General features: G+C 45.4%; 1 protein-coding gene across 1 annotated transcript in view; it reads left to right on the top strand.

Annotated features, from left to right (window-relative positions):
* Positions 1 to 26560, top strand: part of ALK (ALK receptor tyrosine kinase) — a 2610699-nt gene that overhangs the window by 2445180 nt on the left and 138959 nt on the right. Inside the window, exons 25-26 of the mRNA XM_086925973.1 lie at positions 17644 to 17741; positions 21667 to 21759. Coding sequence (XP_086782099.1) covers positions 17644 to 17741; positions 21667 to 21759 — 191 coding nt within the window. The remainder of the gene's footprint in view (positions 1 to 17643; positions 17742 to 21666; positions 21760 to 26560) is intronic.

Genomic DNA, 26560 nt, shown 5'->3' with positions numbered 1-26560 from the left:
CTTCAGTCAAAAAGTGGGCTTTTTAGTGCATATTTTGGAATAATTAAGTGTATGATCTATGCTCTTGATGTTACCATCCCACAAAGTCTAAACACATTTTTAAGTAAATTGTTTCTGTGAAGATAAACTGGCTTTCATTTGGTTATTTGGCACAACAACAAGCCCCCCTCAGAGAAGAGTGCATGTGGTACATTTACTGCACCACCAAAATATTAGCGACAACAAATAAACAATATAAAAATATCCAAATTGAATGTATTATTCAGAGGTTATTTAAAAAAAAAAACGGTTGGTGAGAAATAATGAGATCTCAAAATGTAATTAACGTTATTGGGGTGTGTAGTTGACCGAGACATAGGCACTTTCTGAGGTCAATCAGCGATGGAGTGGGATCACATGCAGGCTTTTCATTCACTCTGATCTACAGTGCAGCCTTTAGCCAAGTGGACCCATGCCCTCTATTACAAAATGTGGCATTTAAGGACATAGAGCAATCTTTCCTAAATTCATTTAAGCCTTCTTTGGCTCAGAGTACAGACCAGCCCGTTAAAATGCATACTAGTAATGGACTTGAGAAAAACAGTACTCTGTCTCCTTTGCTCTTTATGTTTTTTTAAATTGGCAACATGCCTGAATTATAGTTAGTTGATAGAAAACTATCATTCCTTTCTTACACTAATGATGTCATCATCATCCAATTCATGTTGGATTGCAATAACTTTTGGATTCATTGATCACTTATAATAGTATTACTTACCTAAATTGAGTATCTCAAACAATAAGGACGTGATGCTTGGTGAAATTGAGGGCCGGATTTAGATCTTGACGGATCAGGTCCTGCCACGCTTTTTCAACGGTCTTCCCACCCACAGACTTGGTGGTCCACCCGCTGTATTCAGATGGTGTCGGGTCCATAGACAAAAGACCGCCACACTCCCGCCGCCTCCGACAGGAATCTTCTCTCGCAACGAAGGCACAACAGCCAGAAGTGTCTGGTGGTGAGACTCAAGCCAAGAGTCCCACTGAGCTGATTACGATGTGCCTTTCCGCCAAGGCAACTGAGGCAGGAATCCCTCCAACTTAAAGTCAGCGAAATCAAAGGAAATGAGGTAAAAAGTAACATTTTTCCTTTTTGCCTCTTCCATTTCTGTTGTGTACCCCATTGGTCGTGTACCTCATCGTCCATGACCCTCCTTTACTGCTGGAATACCACTGCAACACCAAACGACTCTGTAGTTGCCAAGATTTAAATTAAGCTACTTGTACAATTGTCCTATGTATCATGTGCTGACATTTGCTGTAGCCTAGTGTATACTGCCTTGCTCTTACATGCAATATTTATTTTATGTGTAATGCAGTAGTGTTTATTTTCCTACTAATCAAGGTAAATTGAACACACCTACATTTGTTGTTAGGGTGCCAGTGGGTGTGCATTCAATAGTTTGCATATGTTGTGCGAGTGGCATGCAAAATGTAACACATGCGGCATATCACATTGCCTATAAATGGTTAACATGCAAACATGACACATATGTGTATTGACACATTAATATGTTGTACTTACCAGTCTCCACGTCACCATGGATTCATTCTGTCAGGACTCCACTGCCAGGACACCGCCTGCACTACTGACATGTAAATCGAACTGTCAGCGGCGGAGTTCTGTTGACCACTATAGAAGACTGCTGACGCGGCAGTCCTCTGTCTAGAGCTGCAACTTCTAAATATAGAGGGTGCACTGCCGTCATCTTGACGGAGTTCTTGGGACTACCACAGCGGTGGGCCGCAGTAGTCCCACCAAGATCTACATCAGGCCCTAAATTTACCTGGTATATAAACAAACCAAAATTGAGAAGGTCACCAAATACACCTTTCTAGAGTAACATTTTATCTACCATGTTCTACAAGCATCACATAATACTGTTTGATCTTAAATCCTCAAACCTACATTTGGGGTTAAGGTCTTTCGCCATTACATTTGGCATGACTAAAATGTGCTAATAATAAAAGTGTTTTTAGCAAAAATACTATAAGATGAAATCACTTAGAAAGCATTAAAGACAGCTCATTCAACAGGCCAAACCCAAATTCCTTCTCTTGCAACTTCAGACTGTGCATAACCCTTCAGGAACTCTGTGCCAATCCAGCCATTTCAACAGCTCACTACCAGCCAATTTATGCAAGACCTTCTTGCACTTTTTCCAACAAAATCACTTTGTTACACTCAATGACCTCTCCTTGGCCTCTCAGACAATAATCACAACCAAATCAATGAACACCTGGAATGCTTTCAAGGCCCTGTTGCAAGATAGCCTCCTCATCCTTGTCAAAAGCCTCATTGCCACCCCATATGACCTTTACCTGATGCCATAATTGAGGCCAAATTGAATTTGTTCTTTGAAGCCTGGGTCAAAATGATCAGCTGCTCCCGCGCCCAAGGTACCTTCTCCTCTTTTCTCAAATGCAGTCAACTCTCACCCCTGCTCATAAAGCCCAATCTAGATCCCAAAACTCCCTGAAAATTGCAGACCAATTTTCAACCACCCATGGCTTGGGAAAACCCTAGAAAAAGTGTGTCTCCTTTTAATTTTCCAAATTCATTGGTAAGGAAAACTTACTAGCAGACCACCAGTCATGTTTTAGAGTTGGTTATGGACTGAAACAGCGTCTTTAACAATCTTGAATGACATCCACCATGTACTGGGTGAGGGAAAGGCCTGCCTTTATGCACCTGTATGCCGATGACACCCCACTTTACCTGAAAACGTCAACTTCAAATGACTTCCTCACCTTAACATCAAGCTTGCTCAATATTTAAATGTAGATGAATGAGAATTTTGCGACTCTCATCCCTGAAAATACCAAATTTGTTCTTTTCTCACAGCATCTCTGTCTGCCAGATTTCATCCCCACTTTGCCACTATCGGACTCCTCATCGGGATTAATGTTAGACCCTGCTTTCATCAAGGAGCAATACATTATTAGAATTGCCAAAAACTCTGATGTCCAACTCCAGTTGCTAAAGAAATTAAAATCTGGCATCCAACCAGATCACTTGAAAGCAGACACCCATGCCCTGATACTATCTCAATTAGATTTCGGCAGTTTGGTTCTATTAGGGGCTTCCTCTAATATCTGTCTTACATGCAGCAGCCTGGCTGTTCGTCTCAACCAAGAAATTCAATCACATCTCCCCAGTAGTCATTGATATGCACCGGCTCCCTATCAAGGCCAAAATCAAATTCAAGTTGGAATGTTTAGCCTTCAAAGCAGACAATGCCAAAGCTCTCTCTTACTTGCCCATCCTTCTCAAGACATATGGGGTCATGTTATATGTTGAGCCCTGGGGGCATGTGCACTTGCTTTGTGTGCCCCCCAGAGCACAATGGTATTACAGAAGGAGATTTAGATGCTTGTGCGTTCCCTTCTGTAATTCTGATAGCGCCAGAGCTATGATGTGAGGATATTCCCTCATTTACATAGGGACATGGCCCCATGCAAATGAGGGAATCACTTTGTCCTTAAGTCCGTACCCTATATTATGGATGGGGGCGCAGAGGCAACCATGCCCTTAGGAGGTGCACTGAAAGTGCACCACCTTTTTGTGGTGCATTTAAGGCCGTCTTCTGGAGGAGAAAAAGGGGTTTCAGGGACCCCCCAGACATCCCCCTCCAGGCAGATGCAGTCACTCACTGAACATGCGTGCAAGGGGATCTCTCTCCCCTCTTCAAAGTGCAAGCAGCAGGCTGTGTGCACTGTGAAACATGAGCAGCTTTGAAGCAGCCGCTCTGTATTTTACTTGAATGTGCTCCCCAGAGCGAAGTGCATGTTTGCAGCTGCCCTGGGGGCTGCACATTCTTTGTAATAGGGTGCTCTATCCCTGTTTGTACCTGGCACACCTTTTGAAAGGTGTGCCTAGCGCAAACAGGGAGAGTGCGCTGTATGCGTAATGTGGCCTCAGGTGGTTCTAGGTACTTGAGAATTTAAGAAAAACTTTTCCTGGAAACACCTTTTTTTCTGAATCTCTCATGCTCTACAACATTCTTTCTCTAGAGCGGCACCTTCTAGAACTTCCTGCCCATGGTCAACAGGACTGCACCCACCCTCCTTTTGTTCCGACGTCTATTAAAGACTCACCTGTTCAAACTGTACCTGACCCAATAATCTCTGTAGTCCATGAAAGATCAACCAAAACACCACCACACTATCAAAACTGAGTGATAGGTTAAACTGTAATCCTCACCCCCTACCTCCTCATTTGCATTCATTCGCATCTTCCTCTTCCCTCCCTTTCTCCTTACTCAACCTAATCCCCCTAGGCGCCCTCCCCCTCTATCCTGTCCCCATCCCTGCTGCTACTCTATTCTTGCATCTTCCGCTCTCCCTATTCTCCCACACACTAGCTCAACCCCACCTGCTCTTATCCTCCCCACCACTTACCTGAACATCACAATAATAAAGCAAAGGTAGTGGTGGTTTAGACTGTCGCACTTCCAGTTCTAGAGTTTTGGTTATTTTATTGTAAATGTTTATATTTGTACAAATTATTTTCTTTTTAATGACGGTGCCCCTCGGGGTGACATTGACATCCCACTCCACAGATGTCGACTTCAACTGAAATCCCGAGAGGAATCAGTTGTAAAAAGCTATTTAAAAGGTCTGTTGTACCCTGGCAGTCAAATGCTTGTTTGTCATAGAAGCAAGTGCTTCTAAGGGAGTTAATTCCCTATCCTGACCTGTTTAAGGAGTCAAGACTACTAATTGTTCTTATGAACAGCACCAATGTTTTGACAATATGAAGAGAGCATCAAGAACATAAGATTCCTTAGATGTTTTAATCTTATTTCACAAATGTATTGTCTGTACAGTGTTTTTTTAACAGTACGTGATACAAAAGATTGTTGTTTGAAAGTTCTTCTGTATTTGGATCCCAAAAAGAATTCGTGACTGGTAGTGCTGTGACGCTTGTCAGTGCTTATAAATCAACTGAAAGCCCCCAGAGGGTTAATGTGTGTATTGCAGCCATCTGTATGTAATCTAAGGGTCTCAGGTTAATTCCAAGTGGCTCGTGTTCGCGTTTCATCATTCGGGTGTTACCTGTCTGCCAGTAGGATGCATGCAGTGAAAGTTTGTTCTGTGCTGGTTGGAATCCTCCATACACATCACAGAACAACATTTTTGGGTTCAGCCTGACAAGCACATTCAGAGTCATTTGCTTCTGAAGTCTGCAGTGGCCAACAATGAAGTTCATGATGCTTTAACATGCTGTTCTGCAACACCTGAAGAGTTAGGGGAGTTTAAGAGGAAGATTTGTGTCAGATCTATGAGCTCCTGCACTGTAGACCGCAGGGCCTACAAACTGCCCTATCCTAGCTGTGGAAGGCTCTTCCTATGCAAACAAGCATTAAAAATGCAATAGGTCTAGCCTTTGATTAAGTTAAAGCCATTTGCTTTGCTAGTGGTATTGTATAGCAAAGCAAATGGCTTTAACCTAATGAAATGTGAATCCTATTGCATTTTTAATGCTTGTTAGGATTGCTCTCTGAGTTTGCAGAGATGGTCACTCAGCAGCTCAACGCCGAGATCTCTGTGCAGCCAGGAGCCCCTGCTGCTATCTGTAGGGCCACGTGTGTAGGTTCTGCAGGGACTTCTGCTGCACATTAAGAGCTACTGCTCACAGGTAGGAAGGGATATATCTTCCTACCAAGAATGCATTAGATTTGCAGAAAATATTGTCACACATTTCTTCAAACAACTTACATACATTCTGAGTGAAGGTGAAGCCAGGCATGCAAGCACTGCTGGGGCCATTGTGGAGATTAAGCAAGCTATTGCCCAGAGTGGGACCCATGATTAGAGTAGGCACTGAGGCAAGAATAATCAGGTCCTGGGAGATTGAGTCAAAGAGCCGCCGAGGCAGAAATTGAACCCTGGTCCCGGGCCAGACCTCTCCATCAGGGTCTGCCGCTCTAACCATTGAGCCACACTTCTCCACATATCATGTAGTTTGCTGTTTAGCATTTTCTATGGACAAAATCATTTTGAGTATTCCTTTTTGAATTATGATGCAGTTCTTCCTGAAGTGCCAGCTTATAAGCATTTGAATAAGTATGATTATTATAAATCAGAAGATAGACTTAGGACTTATTTCATTCCGACTCAAAAGTTGGATACAGCTTATGCTCATCGTCATAATCTGACATGTCTGTTGTCAGATACAGAGAAGAAATTTATAGATCAAGTAAAAGATAGATACAGGAAACAAAAGCAGTTAAGAGATTCAGGACAGGGTAAAGTAGATTGGACAGGTGAAGAGAAGTTGCACAAGTCGAAGGAAAGTTATGGTCCGATAGCTCTAGATGAAGTGCAGAAGGGGAAATTGTGCATAAGTCGTCCCCAGACATATTATGAGAATGTGTATGTGGGACAGGCCACATGTGAGCATACCTTCACTTTGGAGTACTACGCTAAGGACTTTTTGCAAAGTGTAGTGCAGATAATTCAAACTGTCTATTTTGTTTGTGGGAGGAATGCCTATGTGCGATTGCCTGAGAAATGGTATGGTACGTGTTATCCAGCGATCATTTTTCCTAAGATTTATCATTCAGAAGATTTTGAGCTCCTAGAAGGAGGACAGCATGTAAGAGTGAAATGAGGTGCAGCAGCTGTGATTGGAGATATTTTTGGAGCGATGATACCAAGCTTGGGAGTAATTTTGAATGATGTAAAGATTAGAAGATTGGCGACTGTTGTGGACGAATTGTCAATGAATACAGCTAAGTCATTGGTGTTGGTTGAAGGAGAGATGTTATCAATAAGGACAATGGTTTTACAAAATCATCTTTCTTTAGACGTCCTTCTAGCAAAAGAGGTAGGAGTCTGTACACTTTTGAAGGTCCAAGAGTGCTGTACTTACATACCAGACAACAGCAAAGAGCTGGAGAAATATATAGGTAACATCACTGCCATTCATTATGAGATTTAGGATTTGACTGAGGAAACTGTGTGGGAAAAAGTCAGAAAAGGTTTTGGCACAGTGGGGAGTTGGCTTGCGAAGGTTGGAAAAGGATTCCTTGGCTATGTTTTGAAACCCCTTATCATAGTTGTGGCATATGTGATTGGATTGTAGGGGTTGATAAGAGCGTACAAGTGGTATAAGTCTAGTAGATTGGAGAGATCACTGAGAGTGCAAGAGAGATGAATGGAGAGGCTGCAGGACAGTCAATATCGTAACCTTAAGAACATGGAAATGCTCAGGAGAGGAAGAGTGGCAACAAGATCTGTTTAAGTCGGTTCTTTCCCCAAGGATGGTGTAGTTGTGATGACACAGGTCATCAAAGGGGGGGGGGCTGATACAGCGCCATGTTATTTTGAAAAATGTAGGGGTGCATCATAACCACCCGTAGTCAGCGCCCGCATATTTAGAGGATCAAGTTATTGTGTGACATTTCTAATGTAGTATTTGGCCGGGGATCAGTGCATTATGTTCATTCATTTGATAACTTTATTTCGGCCAGAAGACCATAAAAGTGCAATAAAATATATACAGGCACAACAATAAAATCACAAATACAGTTGAATTAAAAAGGTATTAAACAATGAGTTATCAAAGAATAAGTGTATGGGTAAATATGAGACATTATTTCATGCTAAAAAAAGGGTTCTTCTCCGCCACATGCCATATAAAAAACGGGAAACAGCAAAAAAATGGGAGGGGCAGTATCATAGGTAAGAACTCTTGTAGCTTGAGCACATTGTCTAAAACACAGATTTTTACACAGTGGAAGGATCCAACATTTCCGAATTCCGCTGTATGCGGGGCAGAAGAAAAATATATGTACAATGTCTTCCCTCCAATGGTTGCAAGCAGGGCAATTGGCCTCCATCGAGTGTGACCATCTGGATGTTAATGTCCCTATCGGTAGGGAACCATGCCTCAGTTGAACATACAGTTTTCTTGCAAATGGGGGCTGTACCAAGTCCAAAAACACCTCCATCCTGGGGCTAACTTTCGTCAATTAAAACTCTGTGGACAGCCTTCCCAAGGCGGTCGAGCAGTGTAGGGTTTTTAGGTTGTATGACCTTACGGCCCCCACTATTTGAGACCTTTGCGTCCTCACGCAGCTGTCTTCAGGTGCATCCCAAAGTTGTGACATACCAATTTGATAAAAAAAAGCCTTAACATGGGCCAGCCAAGGTATGTTCTTAAGCTGTAGCTGACCCCGGATTGCAGTGAACTCTGCCCTAAAGGATACAAGCTCCGGCACAGACCAAAGCCTTCTCCAATAGAGCAGCGGTCCTGCAGCTGCCAGCTCGTCGATGGGTTCCAAGCCTAGGTCTAGGCGTAGTGGTATGAGGGGAGTACTTTGTGGAAGAGCAACCAGGTGGCGCATGAAGGCATGTTCAACCTTCGATAGCTCATGTACTTTCATGTGTCCCCAAAGTTCTGCGGCATACAAAGCTGCTGGTCTGACCTGTATTTTGTAAATCTCAAGGGCAGGAGTGACAAGTTTAAAAGTCGAAGCACTGTGGAATCTACCTATGCCTCCCATAATCTGGGCCAGTCTCAAGGATGAATTAGAAATTTGGTGATTCCAAGTGAAATGTTCAGTCAATGTGACCCCCAAGTATACAAAAGTCTTTACACGCTCCAGGGAGGTTCCATTCAGCATGGGATTGGGGCGGGTATGTCTCGGGGGATTGAAGATCATGAACTTAGTCTTCTCCAAGTTGACCTCCAACCCCGTGAGGCACAGAAAGACACAAACCCGTCCAAAACCCGCTGGATGCCCGTTGATGTCCGCGATAACAATAAGGTGTCATCCGCGAACATCAAGGCGGGCACCCTACCAGTGGCCAGGCGAGGGGCATCGTTGTCCCTGACGCCAGAAAGTACATCTATCAGGCCATTGACATACAGGCTGAAGAGGGTTGGGGCCAGTACACAGCCCTGGCGTACACCCCGGGTAACGGGGAAACGAGCTGATAATTCCCCGTTCCTTCCACGTCTCACCTGTGCATAATTCCCTGTATGGAGTCTGATGAGGGCTTCTAACAAATAGGGAGGGAGACCAAGCTCCTCCAAGACCGTCCAGAGCCTCTCCCTGGGAACCAGATCAAATGCGGCCCGCAGGTCCACAAAGACAAGGTAGAGGCTGCCACCCTCTATTCTTGCAGTTTTCCAGTATAGGACCTGGAGTCGGAAGATCTGGTCTATGGTCGAGACCCCTGATCTAAATCCGGCTTGGAGGGTGGTTAAGACTTTATTCTCCTCCATCCAACCCAATAATCTATCGAGTAGGATTCGCCCCATCAGCTTCTGAGTAGTGTCAATTAAGCTAATTGGCCTATAGTTAGATGGAGCAAGTGGACATCCCTTTTTAAAAATTGGAACAATCTCAGCTCCAAGCTAGGTCTAAGGCAAAGCCGAACCTTGTAGGACCGCATTGAACAAGACCATCAGGTATGGGGCCCAGATTTTAGGTTGGGAACGAAAAAGATCTCCTGGGAGCCTATCAAGACCGGGAGCTTTGTTTGGGGGCAACCTCTCGATTGCCGAATCCACTTCCTCAAGGAAAATAGAATCAAGATTAGGTATGGTAGTCCTCTCTGGGGCACCCACTTGTCCCATCCTATCGCCAGGGCCCGAGACCCTCGGCAGTCTATACTCATGCGGGGAGTCTGGGGCCACGGAAACCACAAGGGCTGGCTGGTTGTCCTTGCTCTTACAAATTAGATCCCCGGGACCCAAGACCCCCGGCAGTCAATGCTCGTGCGGGGGGTCTGGGGTCATAGAAGTCCCAAAAACGAGGGTAGTGTCTTGATTTTTACAGGGGGGAGCCCCGGAAACCCAGACCCCCAGCAGTCTACGCTCGTGCAGGCGGTCTGGGGCCGTAGGAGCCCCAGGGACCAACATAGTGTCCTGGTTATTACAGAGGGAAACCCCATGCCCCCAGGCCCCCGACAGTCCATGCTCATGCGGGGGGACCATGGCCATACAAATCCGGGGGGATAAAGTCGCTCTAGGCAAGTTGTCCCGCCCTTGGCGATCGGGTAGCCCTGACTCAGGACTAGTATAAAGTGACCTAAAATGCGTCTCCCAGACTATGGGAGCAATGTTCGAGACCCCACTATCTCGCTCACCACCCGCAGAGGAGGTAGCAATGGCCCAAAATTTCTTAGAATCTTTTAAGAGAAGTGACTGTCTCATTTCAGCCCATCTAGCTTCCTCCCACTAACTCTTGGCCCTGTTAAGTTCCTTCTTATAAAGCAATCTTGTGGCTTTAATATTAGTGGTGTCCTTGGATTTAATTGCCATGAGGAGGTCTTTCTTGGATTTCTTACAGGCATGGTCATGCCAAGGGTGTGTTTTAATCCTGTGCGGTTTCATCTTGCTGACAGGATAGAATACATCCCCTAGGCTCAAAACTAGCTTCCTGTGAGACTCAATAATTTGCCCATGGGAAGTAGCACTCCCCATATCGCTTATGAGTGGGGTGGCAATCTGATAGATTTCGGCAAGACGACTTGGTGAGTCCACACACGAAGGCCATTTAACCCTTCTCCTATTGTTGGATATAAGGAAGGCACTACCATATTATTGCTAGGGACGGGATTGGTTAGGCCAAAAAATCCAGGCTTAAGCGTCAGGACCAATGCATTGTAGTCACTGTCGTGCCTTGGGATGACCTTAAAATCTTTAAGCCTGTCCCAATGTTTGGCTTCTAGCAAAAGATAATCAATGATGGAAGTACGGTTTGTCCGGTTGTATGTGAACAAATCCGAACTATCGTTATTGGTCCTTCCATTGCATGCCCGCAGGGATGTTGCAAGGGTCAAAGATTTAATTTGCAATACTAGCGGGGTCCAAGCCCTTACCGGAGCGATCCTTGGGGCAGGAATATGCCAAACCAGATCAACCTCATCCTCATCGCATAGCTCGGGTCCACCCAGAGGCTCGAACTGGCAATTAAAATCGCCACCAAGGATTATCGAAGTTACCGGGTCAAGTGTTTGGAGGAAATGGGCGAACTCTTTAATAGTTCTCGATTCCTTCCCATTCGCGGTAGGCCTTGAGTAAATATTTATAATAGCCACGCGAGATTTATCAATGGTCTTTAATACGACACATTGTATATCGGGTGATTTTGTATCCACACGGGTGACCTGCCATATGGATAGGCCGCCAGAAGGACGGCCTTTCCCCCCAGATACTGCATGGATGTCATAGGTGGCAAAACCGGGACTAGCACTCTCCTCTAAGGACCAGGTTTCTTGCATCATGCAAATATCACAAGTGGCCATGAAAGAATGCCACCCTGGATCAGGTAGCTTGCTCTTTAGCCCGGCCACGTTCCATGAAAGGATTCTTATACTTCCTTCCGTGGCTTCTTTTATACATTGCGCACCCCCTTGTTCTAAAATGAACTCCAGGCCCGATCTCTGCTCTGCACTTGGCCCCTCCCCTAACGCTACATTGGGAGAGGAATTCTCACCAATAATCATTGGTAAGATCTTCTCCTTGGTTCCTAACTCCTCCTCTAGATTGGTGCTGTTAGATTGCAGTGAGGCGGTGCCTGTTGAGGTCAGTCAATCAACCTCCTCAAGGACGCTAAACCTATTCCAGTGGGCTAGCAGTGGGTAGGTAGGAATTGTTGGAGAAATACCCTTCCCGAATGACTGCCAGTGGTTAATCCTATTAGGAGGCGGGTAGCTGTTTCTAATCAGTTGGGGTCTCCTCTGAGAAGTCAATTTGCGGTTAGGGGTAGGATAGAAGTAGGATAAGTGTAGGGGAAAAATTTGGGTTTCTCTATAGGAAGGGGTTTTACAGATATAGTCCACAGCGGAAGAGTCCCTAAAGTTAATGGTAATGACATCCCCTGCCACTGTTTTAGGGCCCCTTCCTATCCAATCAATTCTTCTCACTGCTAGTATTTCCCCCGAGACGTTTGGAGGCAGAGGTCTATTTAAGTCCAACCACTGTACACACTTGTTATATAAATCTGCCTCATGTTCTCTTTCCTCCCACTAAGGACCGGGACACCCACTAGGGCAACTACATATGGTTGTGCTTCCGGGGGTAGATTTATTGATGGCAATTGCCTAGGTGCTGCCTTTAACACGGGAGGTCTTGGTAATTTTGCAGTGTTATTGTTTCCCACATTTTTGCCCTCTTTGTGGTGGCGTCTAGATTTCCCATCAGGGTCCCCTACGGGAGGAATAGTTTGTCCTAGTGTATTTGTGATTGGCGGGGGGGCGGTGTAGGGTTAACAGATTTTGCGATGATTGGTGCAGGCCCTGAGTTTTGGTCCAATGCAACTGGGGCAGTGGTCTTAACTACTACAGGGCAAGGTGACTTTATAGAAGCTACAGCGGGTGCTGGAGGTGTCAGTTTGCCTTCGGAATTAACTAGCTTTGTTGCCCCTAGCATTTTATTATTTAGAATGGAAGTTAGTCTGTCCAGTTTGGAAGAAAGAGGTTTAAAGTGTGAGGCGATCGTTTGCTCAAGGCTTGCCTGAAGATCGGCCACCATATTGGTGACCCAACAGGGTATCCCTGCGGGTGGGTGGAATGTGTTTGCAGATGGGAACACCAGATTATGATTGGCCTGCTTCTTTTTACCCGTATTTTTAGGGCAACTATCCTTTTTTGGCTTAGGACCAGGTCTGCCAGATTTAGAAGTTGCCGCAGGAAGAGGGGAGGTCAGGGTACAGGGTTGTACGTAGTCGTTGTTAGTTGGGGACCCTGATAAGACCTGTACCAATTCAACATCTACTGAAGTTTCAGCAGACACCTGCGCGCAAGGCAGCTCAGCATAGGTAGATGTTAAGTAAGAATCCAGGACCTTTGGATCGTTCATAATAACAGAAAAATCCTCAACACGATCTTTGGTGCATGCAGAGGGTGGAAAGGATAATCTTCTTTCAGTATGTTCTATTGCATTAGCCACCACCCCTATAGTTTGTTGCAGCATTTTGTCAATGGCCGTCAGTGTAGGCAGGGGTTGCGGTAGTGTGGCCTGAAGTCTGGTATTTGGGCGAGATGCAGGTAGTCGAGACTTCTTGGCTGAGGAGCTCATTTTGCCAAGAAAAGTGTACTCTACTAGCAGCTATGACATGTGATAGGTCCCAGAATGATCACAGTATGTACTCTTGATCCTGCAGTAGCCCAGTGAATCAATGAGCAGTGGCTAAATGACAGAGTGTTCCTAATGACAGTACCTTTGTAGCAGGTCCCGGCTGTGATATCGCAGAAAAGGGGGGTGGCCCGACCCGACCCTAGCCGACCCCCGGACGGCCACAGATGGCCCGCCCTCTGCCCGGGCTCAGCCCGGCGTTGCCCGCGCGCGTCCCGCGATGCGGGAGGAGCGCCTCTCTCTTATGCGCCTCCGGGCGCGGCAGGGTGATACGGCGGTCAGCGTCCAGGAAGCAGGGCACGCTGGGAGTTGTGGTTCAGGTTGGCCCCCAATGCTCTCCTCACTCGGCGGCCGCGATATTCCCAGCGGCGGCGGAGGATTGCAAGGGTGCTGGCGTGACCGGGAAACTGCCTCAGAAGGTGTCAGTGAGTGGCAGTTGCTTAGAACCCCCGGCCAAAGTCGATCCCCGCTCTGCCGCAGGAGCGCCTCTCTCTTATGCGCCTCCGGGCGCGGCAGGGTGATACGGCGGTCAGCGTCCAGGATGCAGGGGACGCTGGGAGTTGTGGTTAAGGTTGGCCCCCAATGCTCTCCTCACTCGGCGGCCGCGATATTCCCAGCGGCGGCGGAGGATTGCAAGGGTGCTGGCGTGACCAGGAAACTGCCTCAGAAGGTGTCAGTGAGTGGCAGTTGCTTAGAACCCCCGGCCAAAGTCGATCCCCGCTCTGCCGCAGGAGCGCCTCTCTCTTATGCGCCTCCGGGCGCGGCAGGGTGATACGACGGTCAGCGTCCAGGAAGCAGGGGACGCTGGGTGTTGTGGTTAAGGTTGGCCCCCAATGCTCTCCTCACTCGGCGGCCGCGATATTCCCAGCGGCGGCGGAGGATTGCAAGGGTGCTGGCGTGACCGGGAAACTGCCTCAGAAGGTGTCAGTGAGTGGCAATTGCTTAGAACCCCCGGCCAAAGTAGATCCCCGCTCTGCCGCAGGAGCGCCTCTCTCTTATGCGCCTCCGGGCGCGGCAGGGTGATACGACGGTCAGCGTCCAGGAAGCAGGGGACGCTGGGTGTTGTGGTTAAGGTTGGCCCCCAATGCTCTCCTCACTCGGCGGCCTCGATATTCCCAGCGGCGGCGGAGGATTGCAAGGGTGCTGGCGTGACCGGGAAACTGCCTCAGAAGGTGTCAGTGAGTGGCAGTTGCTTAGAACCCCCGGCCAAAGTCGATCCCCGCTCTGCCGCAGGAGCGCCTCTCTCTTATGCACCTCCGGGCGCGGCAGGGTGATACGACGGTCAGCGTCCAGGAAGCAGGGGACGCTGGGTGTTGTGGTTAAGGTTGGCCCCCAATGCTCTCCTCACTCGGCGGCCGCGATATTCCCAGCGGCGGCGGAGGATTGCAAGGGTGCTGGCGTGACCGGGAAACTGCCTCAGAAGGTGTCAGTGAGTGGCAGTTGCTTAGAACCCCCGGCCAAAGTAGATCCCCGCTCTGCCGCAGGAGCGCCTCTCTCTTATGTAGTTATGTGTTTGTAGTGTTCGAAAGACTAATGTAGTGTCTAAATCAAAAAGTGCCTTGAGCAGTGCAGAAATGATTGCTTTGTGTTTAAAATGTTGCATTAGAAATAACCGTGCCATATTAAAGCTGCACGTGTAAGCAGTCTATTAATGAAGACGTGTGATGCTCTAACATAAGATATGATGTTTGGAAATGTAATAATAATGCCTTTAGCATGGTCTAATGTAATGCTTATGTTGTTAGTATTAGAAATGCATTTAAAAGTGTAAAGGCCTGAGACATGAAAACGCCAGCAGAGGCCTAACTGTAGTTTTCTTAGCATAACCAGAAACGTCGAGTTGAATATTTTCCTTGGGAAAAGGCTCCTGTTCGCAGTTAAATTTTGAAATGTAACTTAGAGCGTGTACAGGATTGTTTCTCATGCATTTCGTTTGCAGGTTCAAGGTCATGTAGCTCGTTAGGTAGAATAATCCATTGTTTTAGGAGTTTGTTTGGTAAGAGTGAGGACTGAAGCAGTTTTCTGAAATGCACAACAGCAACATTTGGCGGAGAAGGTGCCTGTGACCCAAGGACACAGCAACGGTTTTTGGAAGAAGATGGACCTGTGTTGGAAAAGTACGAGGGGCTGCACCTGCCAGACGGGGATATGCCATGGAGATGCAGTTAGACAGGGGACTCAGCGGGAACTAGGCAGGAGAAGGAAAGGAGCATCTTAGAACAAGCTCAGTAGCATTGGCTACTCATTTGAAGAAAGTGAATGAGCTTCTTAGGGGGCCTTCACAGATGACACCTTTTCTCTTGCCTGGGTGATATGTTAAGTAGGGATGTCACCTTAGAGTTAGTGTAGGGACAGACTAATCTTTTCTTTCCCTTGGAACAGATGCCATCGAGTCTTCCAGTGGGAACTGTTATTGCTTGCCTAATGCTTCTGGAATTAACATTGCTCTTTATTTTGAGTCGTCTGAGACTCCTGCATAGGATTATGTTTGTATTAGTGCCAGTCTATTTTCTGAACCTCTTGCTGAGGTGCCTGTATAATTGTTTTTGGCTTTGTAATAAATCCTCAAATTTTATTTCGTAGTCAGTGGTCCTTTGGGTTGGGATACTGGGTAATTTCTAAATCGTCATATGTATGAAAGTAGAGCCTTCCTTTACATTTCTATGCAGACTAAAGAGGTCCAGTCGACCAGGGATTCTAAGGATTGGTAAGGTAAAATTCTATATGAGAATCCCAGCATCATCATTTCTCACCATGGCGAGGTATATCTCGTGCCCTTCTGATGCAGCCCGCACTCCGACACAGAGAGAGCATTATCAAAGTGGAACTGCCCCCGCGGGAGGGTGGGGGTGGGAGCGAGAGGCTTTGTTTTCACGGTAAAGCAAACAGTGGTCGTGGCTGCGCGTTGTTCGTGTGTAAAGTGCTGTGGCCGACCATGAAGCGGGGAGGAAACATATTTTAAAAAACAAAGCGCAGCATTTATTACGAGCGAGTGGTCGCATATGATCACAAATGTCAGCGGTATGCTTTGAAAGCAAACGTACACTGACGTACGGTGTAAATGGGTGGCTAAATTGGTAATAGAACTTGTTTATTAGGATGTAAGGCGCTTACTTCATGTGGAAAGATCAGAGTCCTGTTGGCCGCTTGTGCAAGATATGGGGCCTGCGAGAAGTTGGACCTGCAAATTCATACTACACATTAGCTGGCCTGAGTGCCAGGAGGTCTTGCACTGAATAGCAGATTAACGGCGCTTCTAGATTTCACCGAGGCTGGGGAAAGATGCCCGCTCTTTACAGCTTTCACCGCAATACACGTGGAACAGAGAGTGGAAAAACGCATCCAAAACAAGCATTGTGAAAGTGAAAGTGATCGCCATCACGTTGCACTTAATGACCGGTGACGGAGGAGACGGATGGTGGCTGCGTGCATGCACGCTCGCGTAACTGCAAGCTTGAGGCCAGCAAAAGCCTGTGGTAGCACTTTCAAAACCCACTTACTAAACGTTTTGCAGATCATCGCATCCGCTGGCTCAGTGAGACCTAAAAAAAGCCTAGCCAGCTGGCTTAGCCTTTAGAACTGCAGCACTCAGCTGCCTCTTTCAAGGTGGTCTCTTAAGTAAAAAGTAAGTACAACTAGATGAAATACCAATTTACATTCGGTTTTGGTCCTGACAAAATGATGTCGGTAGTCAATGTAAATCTGGAACCACTGTAGATCTAGCAATATAGTTCTGGGTTTGCGTTTTGTGCCACTGCTTACCACAAACCATTTTGTTTTTGTCAGTTCCTCCTAGGCACTGCTATATCCATGTAGGTTTACAGCATTTTAGTAGAAGCTGCTCAATACTACAGTAGCCAAGAGCTGTACACCATAGCCATAGCACAATATAGAGGTGTGCTCGTTACATGGTTTGGTTGTTGTGAATCTGTGTTGAAAGTTTGAAGTTTAAAGTTTGAATCAAAAAGTGCGAAACAGTATTGAAATTTAATGGCACCTAGGAAAGTGTCAATATGGTTTAAAAGTAAAGGTACATGTTTTTCCTATTTCTCAAGAAATGGATTTTGTTGTTGTGCTGTTATCCACATCCCTTATTCTAACTTCTTCACTTATCCCATGTCTCTCTCAGAAAGGAAGTAAAACCGATCACCTTTTACCCTTCCCCACCTTCCTACCATCCATCTGCATCTTACCTTTACTATATTTGCCCTTTAACCCGTATCCTTTCTCTAAATGAAAGAAATCATAGGATAATATTTTTCTGACTTTTTTACGCCTGCCTGAATCTAACACAAATTATTGTTTAGTATTTCTATTTGATGTGAACTTTCTGCCTGACACCGCTTGTTGCATTTGCCTCCAATTTAGACTATTGGATGTGCACGTGCTGGTTTACCTTCTGCCCTAGAACCACAGTGAAGAATCACAACATTCAAACCCTTTGAATTGTCTGAGGATCTTTTTCTTCCATCTAATATGTAAATCTGTTGTCCTACTTCCCTTTCTAGAACCAGCCCTCCTCCCTGTGCATGCTGGATCTGCTGAACGTGGCTCGTGACATAGCACAAGGATGTCAGTACCTGGAAGAAAACCACTTTATTCACAGGTAAATCTCGCAAAATGTCTGGTAGGGCACCTTGCATGTTTATTGTGATGAAAAGTACTACTTTCCTAACACTTGCTGAAAAGACTGCTGCGACTGAAGAGGTGTGCGTCAAGGCTTGAAATCTTTTTCTAGGTTTGTTGTCTTAATGATCAGAGTGTATGTTTTTTAATCACGCAGACCTAAGTTGGCTGGGCATACCCTGCCAACTTAGGTCGAACATGGCAAAACCAAAGGGGATGATGGACGGAGTGTTGAACATTGCAAGCACTGAGGAACGGGGTCAGACTGATTGGCATATGGCCATGTCTGAACTGGGGTGGCGGAGTGTGCTAAAGAATGATGATGGATTAAACCCGGATCAATTGACTGGGGGTGAGTGCTTGCAATGTTCAACACATCGTCCATCATCCCTTTTGGTTTTGCTTTGTTCACCCTAAATTGCAGGGTATGCCCAGACGTGGGTCCCTTGCTCACTTTGCCACTGGATTCAAACTAGCCTGGCTGATAACGGCTGATTAGCCAGAAACCGGTCCCAGGATGCTTGTTTCCGGTCCAGGGAAGACATAGCTTGGCAGTTCGTGCTGGACTGTTCCCATGAGGCACAGGGTCAGACTGATTTGCATATGGCCATGTCTGAACTCGGGTGGCTGAGTGAGCTAAAGAATGATGATGGATTAAACCCAGATCAATTGACTGGGGGTGAGTGCTTGCAATGTTCAACACTCCATCCATCATCCCCTTTGGTTTTTACAGATAAATACAGGCAGAAAACAATGTGCTTTGATCTGTATTTATTTTTAAAAGTGGAAAAATACTTAAAATTGTGGTTCTGATAAGTGACTTTCCATGCTTTCTGTTTCTGTTGTGAATTTCAAGACCACAGATGGGCAGATAGACAGCACAGAGGAGTTACAAATCAGGTTGAGATATCCTTAACCTGTGGGTGTAGAGTTTTGCTATATTTGATGCCTGTTGCACTTTAGCAAATTCAGTAGCCAAAGTGTGAGTTCATGTTTATGAATTAAATAAATGTGGAAATGTACCAATTTTAACTCGAATTATTTGTAAACCCCCAAAAAATATATAGATAAATACTAATAGGATGGCTAAAAAATAAATATGAATGAATGCAAGTGGAAATGTTAAAAAATATAAAAACCAAAAAACCGGAAGCTCTAAACATAAGCAAATCTGATCTGAGCTTGGTGTGTATCCTGAACTAAGGCACAAAATATAGGCTTAAACAGAAGGGTGTAATATTACCATTCAATGCAGCAAAGCTATAGATAAACATTCGGTTTAGTTTGGCTCGGATAATGTTGAAGGTTAAATTAGTATATGATTCGTCAATTTTCCATTAAAGTTTTGCCAGCACAAAATAAACAGATTGCGCCCAAAACCTGAGACAGTTGGTGTAAACGCCACCTCATACTTGAGGTAATGGTAACAGCAATATCCTTTTACTACAAATTTACTAGTTATCTTTTGGGTGTGAAGTAGTTAATACCTTAATAATGTTGATGTTTTACTGTCTCATAGCAAGAATGTTTGAAAAAACCATAGGTTTTTGTAGTAAACTTACCTATGAAGCCCGAATAGCTTTGTTTACTGATACTTTTGGATATATAGCTATTTATTTTAAATTTAACCAATTTTAAATTAAATTGATCAAGAGGCCGTCGTATGTTGAAAATTACTTTGTCATCACTCTTTTTTACCATTATGTAATATAATTTTGTTATTGTTACTGTTGGTTGACAGATGTGAGAAGATTGTTGTGGAAGCTTACCTTGATCTATAGGCATTTCTTATTGTTGCCGTCTCTCTGTCAGCTAGATAGTTTGTTAACCTTCAAAGTGGTACCAAATTAGTATTAATACTTTCTCATTTCGCCTTATATTATATATAATTCGAAAAATCAATAATACTGCATTTAGTGTTGGTATAATTTAGCCCCCTACCTTATCATAATGCATTATTTAAATTTTCAACTGCACGGTTCTGTGTTTTCATAATTTTATTACTCTACTGTTTTGAGTGGCGTTGTTCTGAAACTGAATGCCCATCACTACAGAATGGACATGTGTGAAGGCCTTCTACCAAAAAGAGGGCAGCACTGATGCCTTTGGAAGCAGTTTGCTCTCTGTGCGTGTTGGGCACATCTGAAACTGGTTTTGCAATAGGTGCTAGGGCTAACAGCAGGAAACTAAAGGTTTGCAAACTTAAGAAATCATCTGATTTGCACCTTCACATAGTTTATGTCCAAGTTTGCAAACGTCTCAGAGTAAGGAGCTTGCACAGTTTAATAAGAAGAAACATTCAAGCGTTGGCAGCCCAAAATGCCGGGATTTGTATTAGGGAAGAGCCGTCCTGGAAGAAAATCCCATAATGCAGCAGCATCTTGGACTACAATAATATGGAAGCTAAGAGTGGGGCTGCATTGATGATCAGACTGCATTAGCATTAGCAGAGTTAAGCTAGCACCTCAAGGACAGTGTTATGGAAAGCTCTCAGAAGGTGAATGTTGCATTGTAAGTGGAGAAATTACGCAGCAAACTGTTACCTAGAAGATACTGTTGATAAAGGGTCAGTTGTTTTGTTTCATCTTTAAGCAAGCATTGGGAATGTCAATAGGTGTGGTTTTCAAGGAATGCGTTATAGTAATGTGAAGCATTGCAAGTAAATATCATGGGAATAGTTGTGTATTTGTGAGGAAGCAAAGAGCTGTAGACGAATATTGGTGTAGGTTAAAAGGTCAGGTGAGGTGACAGTTACACTGTCATGCCAGACTTAAAAATCTGTGTGGGTTAATGACTGCCCTTCCCCATCTGTGCTGCTTCCAGAGAAAAACAACATAAATGATCTAGTTATCTAAGGCACTTTAATAGTATTCCAATGTCTTGTGTTTAACCCTGAAAGTTCAAGCTTAGGCAGCTGGATACATAAACAGAATGTCTCCTCCCATCACCCCTTCCGCCATCCCCTGCACATTCAAGCCCCCCCCCTCCTCCATAGCTAATTCTGAGCAATCCCTTTCTCTGAACCTGCACTATCCCCAAGGCCCCTGTCCTGTCATGCCACCTCTTCTGCCCTATACCCTTCTCTTCCGCATCTACTTACAAGCCATTTCCCGTCACAGAATGTTCCAGCCTTCATGGGCGGAATATCCTGCAGGCTGAAGATAACCCAGTACGGGCCGCAAGTGGCCCTTAGCATCTGCAATGTCCGAAAACATTTGCCTTCTTTTGCTCAGTGTCTTTCTGATGGGCTGTAACTGTGCTTTTAACTCCTTTGGCCTTGTTACAATGGCCACATTATTTTCCACAGTATTACCGCACCTGGTAAATACGAATCGCATGGTTGAGATACCAGGTGGTGTATTATTTCAAGTTCTACCTCTTGGATTATGGTATAGCCCAGTAATCCTGTGTTTTTCCCATTTTCCAAGATATGAAATCTCGGAATGATTCAGATCTTTTCATGCTCAGATTCTACCCGCTTTATAGTATCGAAGATAATTAAGTGCCCTAATTAATGCAAAATACAAAATTCAAGCTCCAATTCGTGATTCCCCCAGAAACTGTAATAAGGTTGAGATCAGAGAGGGGTAAGATCCTCCCAGAATTGAGACTAACATTAACAGCATAGTGGCTTTTTTATTACAGAATTGCACCGCATTTACCAATGAAGGATTCTGCATTCATTATGTGAAGTCAAATTGGAACCCATGAATCGAGGGTTTCAAATGAGGTGTGTGTGTGTGTAATGAATACGTCACACAAAAAGCCCGGTTGTTTTTTTGTCCTTGTTTTATGATCACTAATTCCCATATCCATCATGTGTTATCCATTCACACCAAGAACAGGTGATGCAAGGCCTTACATAAGCTGCAAGTTCAACCAACGCTTGCTTCTTCTCCCTGCAGAGACATTGCCGCCAGGAACTGCCTCCTTACATGCCAGGGCCCAGGACGGGTAGCAAAGATAGGAGATTTTGGAATGGCGCGGGACATCTACAGGTAAGGGCTTGCATGGTTTGGACCCAATTCAAAATGGCGGTTTATGCAACATTGGGCGGGAGTTGTTGCTGGATAGAAGGAAGAGGCAATGACGGAATCATAGACGTTAAACGTCATGCATTGCGTACAAGGCGCACTTTCTCCTGCCAGACACGGCCTCAGATACTGTTTGTTTTTGTGCCCAATCTCTAGTCGAAAGTGTTTACTGAGCTGCCTCTAACTTCCAGTTGAGCATAGAGTGTACATATTGGACCAATGTCACATGATCTAAAATAAGATGCTATCAACAAACCACGAAAATGAGGGGAGGAGCCTAGCCTGCAGCCGCGATGGCCGCCTAGACTCTCGGCTCCGCCGACCTTCGCGTTTTCCTTCATTATCCTGTACTTCATCCTGCATTTCAACCCAGTGAGTGAATGGGAGAAACGATCCTGAACACAATGGTGTGTTTCCCGTCTCGCTCCGACTGGTAGCGGCGGTGAGGCGTCCTTGCTTCTTCCCCGGCCCTTCGCGATATCGAAACCGGGTCTTTGTTTGTGGGGACGGCCGGACGCGGCCACAACAACAGCGGCCAACGCAGAGGAGGTGGAGTCGATTGGCCGGCGAGAGACTGTCGCGATGTGCTTCTCGCTGCAGCGCTTCGTTCCGCTCAGCGATTTTGCATGCCTGGATACATTGTGCCTGCAGTAAATACATTGTATCCTTCCCGGCTTGGAAGTGGCCCGAACAGTTTCTTTGTTGCTTCTGTCCTGTGACGGACGCCATTTTCTGCATCGCGCATTCAGCGCCTGGAATTGGAATCCTCAGATCGCGATCGGGGGCCCGGCTGGTCGCTGAAATCGTGTCAGCTGGTGCTGCAATGCAATCAGTTGCCCGCATGTCCCTGGCCCAGCGGTGCCTAGTGGATCATCGGCGGAGTGGTTTGTGGTCGATGGGTGAAAATGGCGACCTGTTTCCAGAACTGCTACACGTCCGTGATCCTTGGGTGAAGGAGACAGTGCTGCATCCTCTACTCCTAAGACACCGCTGGGGATCTGTGATGTTTTGGGCGCACTGGAGGCTGTACGAACTGCTTTTCATGACAATGCCCGAGATCTGGGAAGCCGGCTTGACGTAATTTCTCCTGTTGGCCGTGATTGCCCCCAAGTGCTGCACACTGCGCCACACTCTACGCCAGACCACGGTGAACTACCTACCCAGGTGCATATGGAGGCGTTGGCTGATCACGCTCCTGATTCTGCTGAAGTGCTGACCGCAGTGGCTCGAAAGAGGTCTGGTGTTCGTGGTTTCATGCAATGGTTGGTGTGTCGTCCTCGGACGCCATGTTTGCCGTCTCCCTTGTGTCTTGGTGGCGTGACTCTTCATCCCTTCCAGGAACTGGTGTTCTCGCTCTGGCCTGCTGCTTCCGATGGACTGTTGCCTTGCTTTGATCCTTTTTGTATCATTCTTGGTCAAGCAGCAATGGTTATCGTAGACTTTTGTGGACGACCCCCCATTCTGTGTTGGCCATCCCGGGCGCCTTTATCATCCGTGGCGCCGGCTGGACTGTCGGACTCCGTTGACCAACTTGATCGCAGGGGACAAGGTTGAGGACGTTTCTTGGATCGCTACAGCTTTTATTGCTGGGACTAGGTGGGATAAGCGGTACATTGTTTGAATTGAACGTTGGTGTCATATCGGTTGCGGGGTCTGGGGATGGGCGGCCGAGATTATATTTGATGAAGGTCTTCCTCCTCCACTGTTTTTTATATCTTCTTTTTTCCTTTCCTTTTTCTCTTCTCTGAGTCTATATTTTTGGACTCGGTTTTTGGGCGACAGGCACACTGCTAGGGGGGGGGTAGGCCGTAGCCTCTGCATGCGTGTGGGGTGGGGGGTTTGGGGGTGGGTTTTTAGTTTCGTTTTAGTTCTATGGGCCTTATTTCTCTCCTTTCTTTTTTGATTCTTTTTACTTTTTACTTTTTCCTTTGGGTCAGTTTGGTGGCTAGGTGTAGCGCTGCTTATTGTTTCTGTTGTTAGACTCTCCACTAACATTAGTCAAGATGTTCCACGATCATGGGGCGGGTATTGACCAGTATGTATTATACTGTTTGTTATTATCCTCCAGTGTTTTTCTGATGATCCTCTGATTATCGCTTAATTTGTTGCTAATCTGCTGGGATCATTGCCCGCCATGTGTTATCGGTGAAATGCATGCGTCTGATCCTTCTTACCTAAAACTTTTAAAAATTAACCTCATTTATCCTTTACTCAGTGGTCCCCCCTTTTCCAGTATGTGATGTTTCGGATAATTGCTGCTTCTCGTCTCTGGGACTGCTGAGCTGTTTTGATTTTGCCTATTGTGCTACCACTTGATTTCGAGGCCGGCCTGAATGGTTGTGGGCCCGTACCTGTAAGCTTCTGTTGCACAATAAAGGTTTCCAAAAATTTAAAAAAAAAAAAAAAAAAACAACCACGAAAATACAATATCTAGAAGCATAGACTCACTTGTTTATGGGGGATTGGATGGATGTGCATTTTCAACCTACTCTCCCCTTTTGCTTCTTTTTGTATCTGGCTCCAGTCGCGTTACTCCTAGCACTATGTAACCCAGCCCTTGGTTTTTGTGTTATCATGAACCGGTACCCCGCAGCTTCTATCAGCTGTTAATATGGACACAGTGCCAAAAAAAAGATATCTCTGTAAAACGTGTACTTGTTGTAAAATCTTAATGAGCTCAAGTTCATGGTTTGATAAGTTCTGGATTCGAAGTTTTAAATTATGGTGTTTATTTCTGCCACATTATTGGCCAACTATATTTTTCTCAAGGATGTGTGCAGTGTGCGTCATTGCGTGGCACACACCTGTTGATTATGTCTGTTGAGATTTGCAAATCTTGATCACCTTAATAAAACCTTGAGTGAGGTGGAGTGGAGGGGGAGGCGTGTTTGTTTCTGTTCATGAAAGACACCGGTGTAAATAAAACAAAAAGGCCTGGATTGTGAATCAGGATGAGTCTGGACGTCATTCTGAGATGACAGCTGGAGATACACACTCATTGGTACTCCACCTTGTGTTTTTACAGACTGATGTCAGAGTGCCTTGAGGCTTGTGAAGGGCACAAAGCATTAGGGGCCAGATGTAGGTAAATCCCATTTACCGATTTTGAAATACCGAATTTTACCGATTCAGTATTTCAAAATCGGTAAATGGGATGTAGGTACCAACATCTGGATTTTTTACCGATACCTTGAAATTCGGTATTTACCGATTCAGTAAATACTGAATCGGTATTTGCTATTGAATCCTATGGGCCTTGAAGCCCATAGGATTCAATTCAAATACCGATTCGGTATTTACCGAATCGGTAAATACCGAATTTGTCAAGGGTGCAGGGGGTGTCACTTTGGCACCCTCTAGCACCTCCAAAACGGGCATGTGTGCAATGTGGCACACAGACATGCCCTAAGGGCACGTCTGTCTGTCACATTGCACATGTGTACATGCACAGATGTGCATGTACACAGGAATCGGTATTTTACCATGGATTTGTATTCCATGGTAAAATACCGATTCTGAAAGCCATGTGCCAATGGAAAATTGGCTACCCACATTGCATTTTCGGTAATTTTACCGATTCGGTAAATATTACCGAATCGGTAAATTTACCGATTCGGTAATAATAACGATTCGGTAAAATTACCGAATATGTGCCCCTACATCTCCATAGCCCTTTACCGATCGGAAACGGCCAAAAATCGGTATTTTCGGCCGATTCCGATCGGTAAAGGGCTACCTACATCTGGCCCTAGATCAGTATTTTTTTACGTTTGAATAGGAGGCATAGGAGGATGTGCCATATTTTACTTCTTTGGATACCGCAGCCCATATTCAGTCTCCGTTCAGATACATATAGCTCCATGATGCTCGCTTGTCTCGGCGCTACAGAGCTTAGATGAAAGTCCTGTAGCTTGAGGTCACCAATCCCTCATGATACCCTTGTTACAATAGTGACGACTCTGATAGTATCTACGTGGATATATTACCAAATAAATGACTACGGAAAAAGTAGCGCAAATATAGAGAAATCAAACAAATCCCTTTCCAGGAACACTAAAGAAATGGTGTCAGACATTCAGAGTTGCGATACCATCGGTGACAGACCAGAATGGAGAGACTTTCTTTTCCCTTCCTTCAACCTCCCTGCCTGCTTAAAACCACCTTGCCAATGCTGAGTATCGCACATGCTCAGACCGACCCCAGTATGGCCACCCATCATTGCAATGGTACTTTCCTTTGTCACTTCATTTCTGCTGGATAGAGACGACATCAGATCACTCTTCCTGCTCCAATGGGGTCTTCTAAAACTACAAATATATATCACAATAAGAAAAGTCAAGTGTGTGGGTGCCCTGGAGAGGCGCTGCAATTCAAGTACAGGAAGGAAGGTGCTGGAAACAGAAACCTTGAATTACCCGTTGGAAGTGGGCCAGTCCATTCTCCTAGAAAGGGGTGAGGTTACTAAGGAGGTGGCCAGGAAGTCTTGGGCCCAAATGCAAGAGAGTAACAAGCACTTGCAATGCAATAGGTCTTGCATTTGCCAGCTTTTTTTGAACATAAAATCAGGTGCGTGTTAAAAAATATAGCGGAGCACCAGTTTTGTAATTATAAAAGTGGGCACTGTGCTAAAACATAAAACGCGGCTCATGTGCACAGTAATTCAAAAATAATGATGAAAGCGGGCGCTGTGCTTAAATATAAAGCATGGAGGCCGTGCACATTTAATTTTTGTGCATAGTTGCCCGTAAATCGGTTGCAATGTTCA

This window comes from Lissotriton vulgaris, chromosome 6 (assembly GCF_964263255.1).
Source record: "Lissotriton vulgaris chromosome 6, aLisVul1.2, whole genome shotgun sequence".
Classification (NCBI taxonomy): Eukaryota; Metazoa; Chordata; class Amphibia; order Caudata; family Salamandridae; genus Lissotriton; species Lissotriton vulgaris.
Note: the sequence above shows the minus strand (reverse complement) of the source record. Positions and strands in the feature narration are given on the sequence as shown.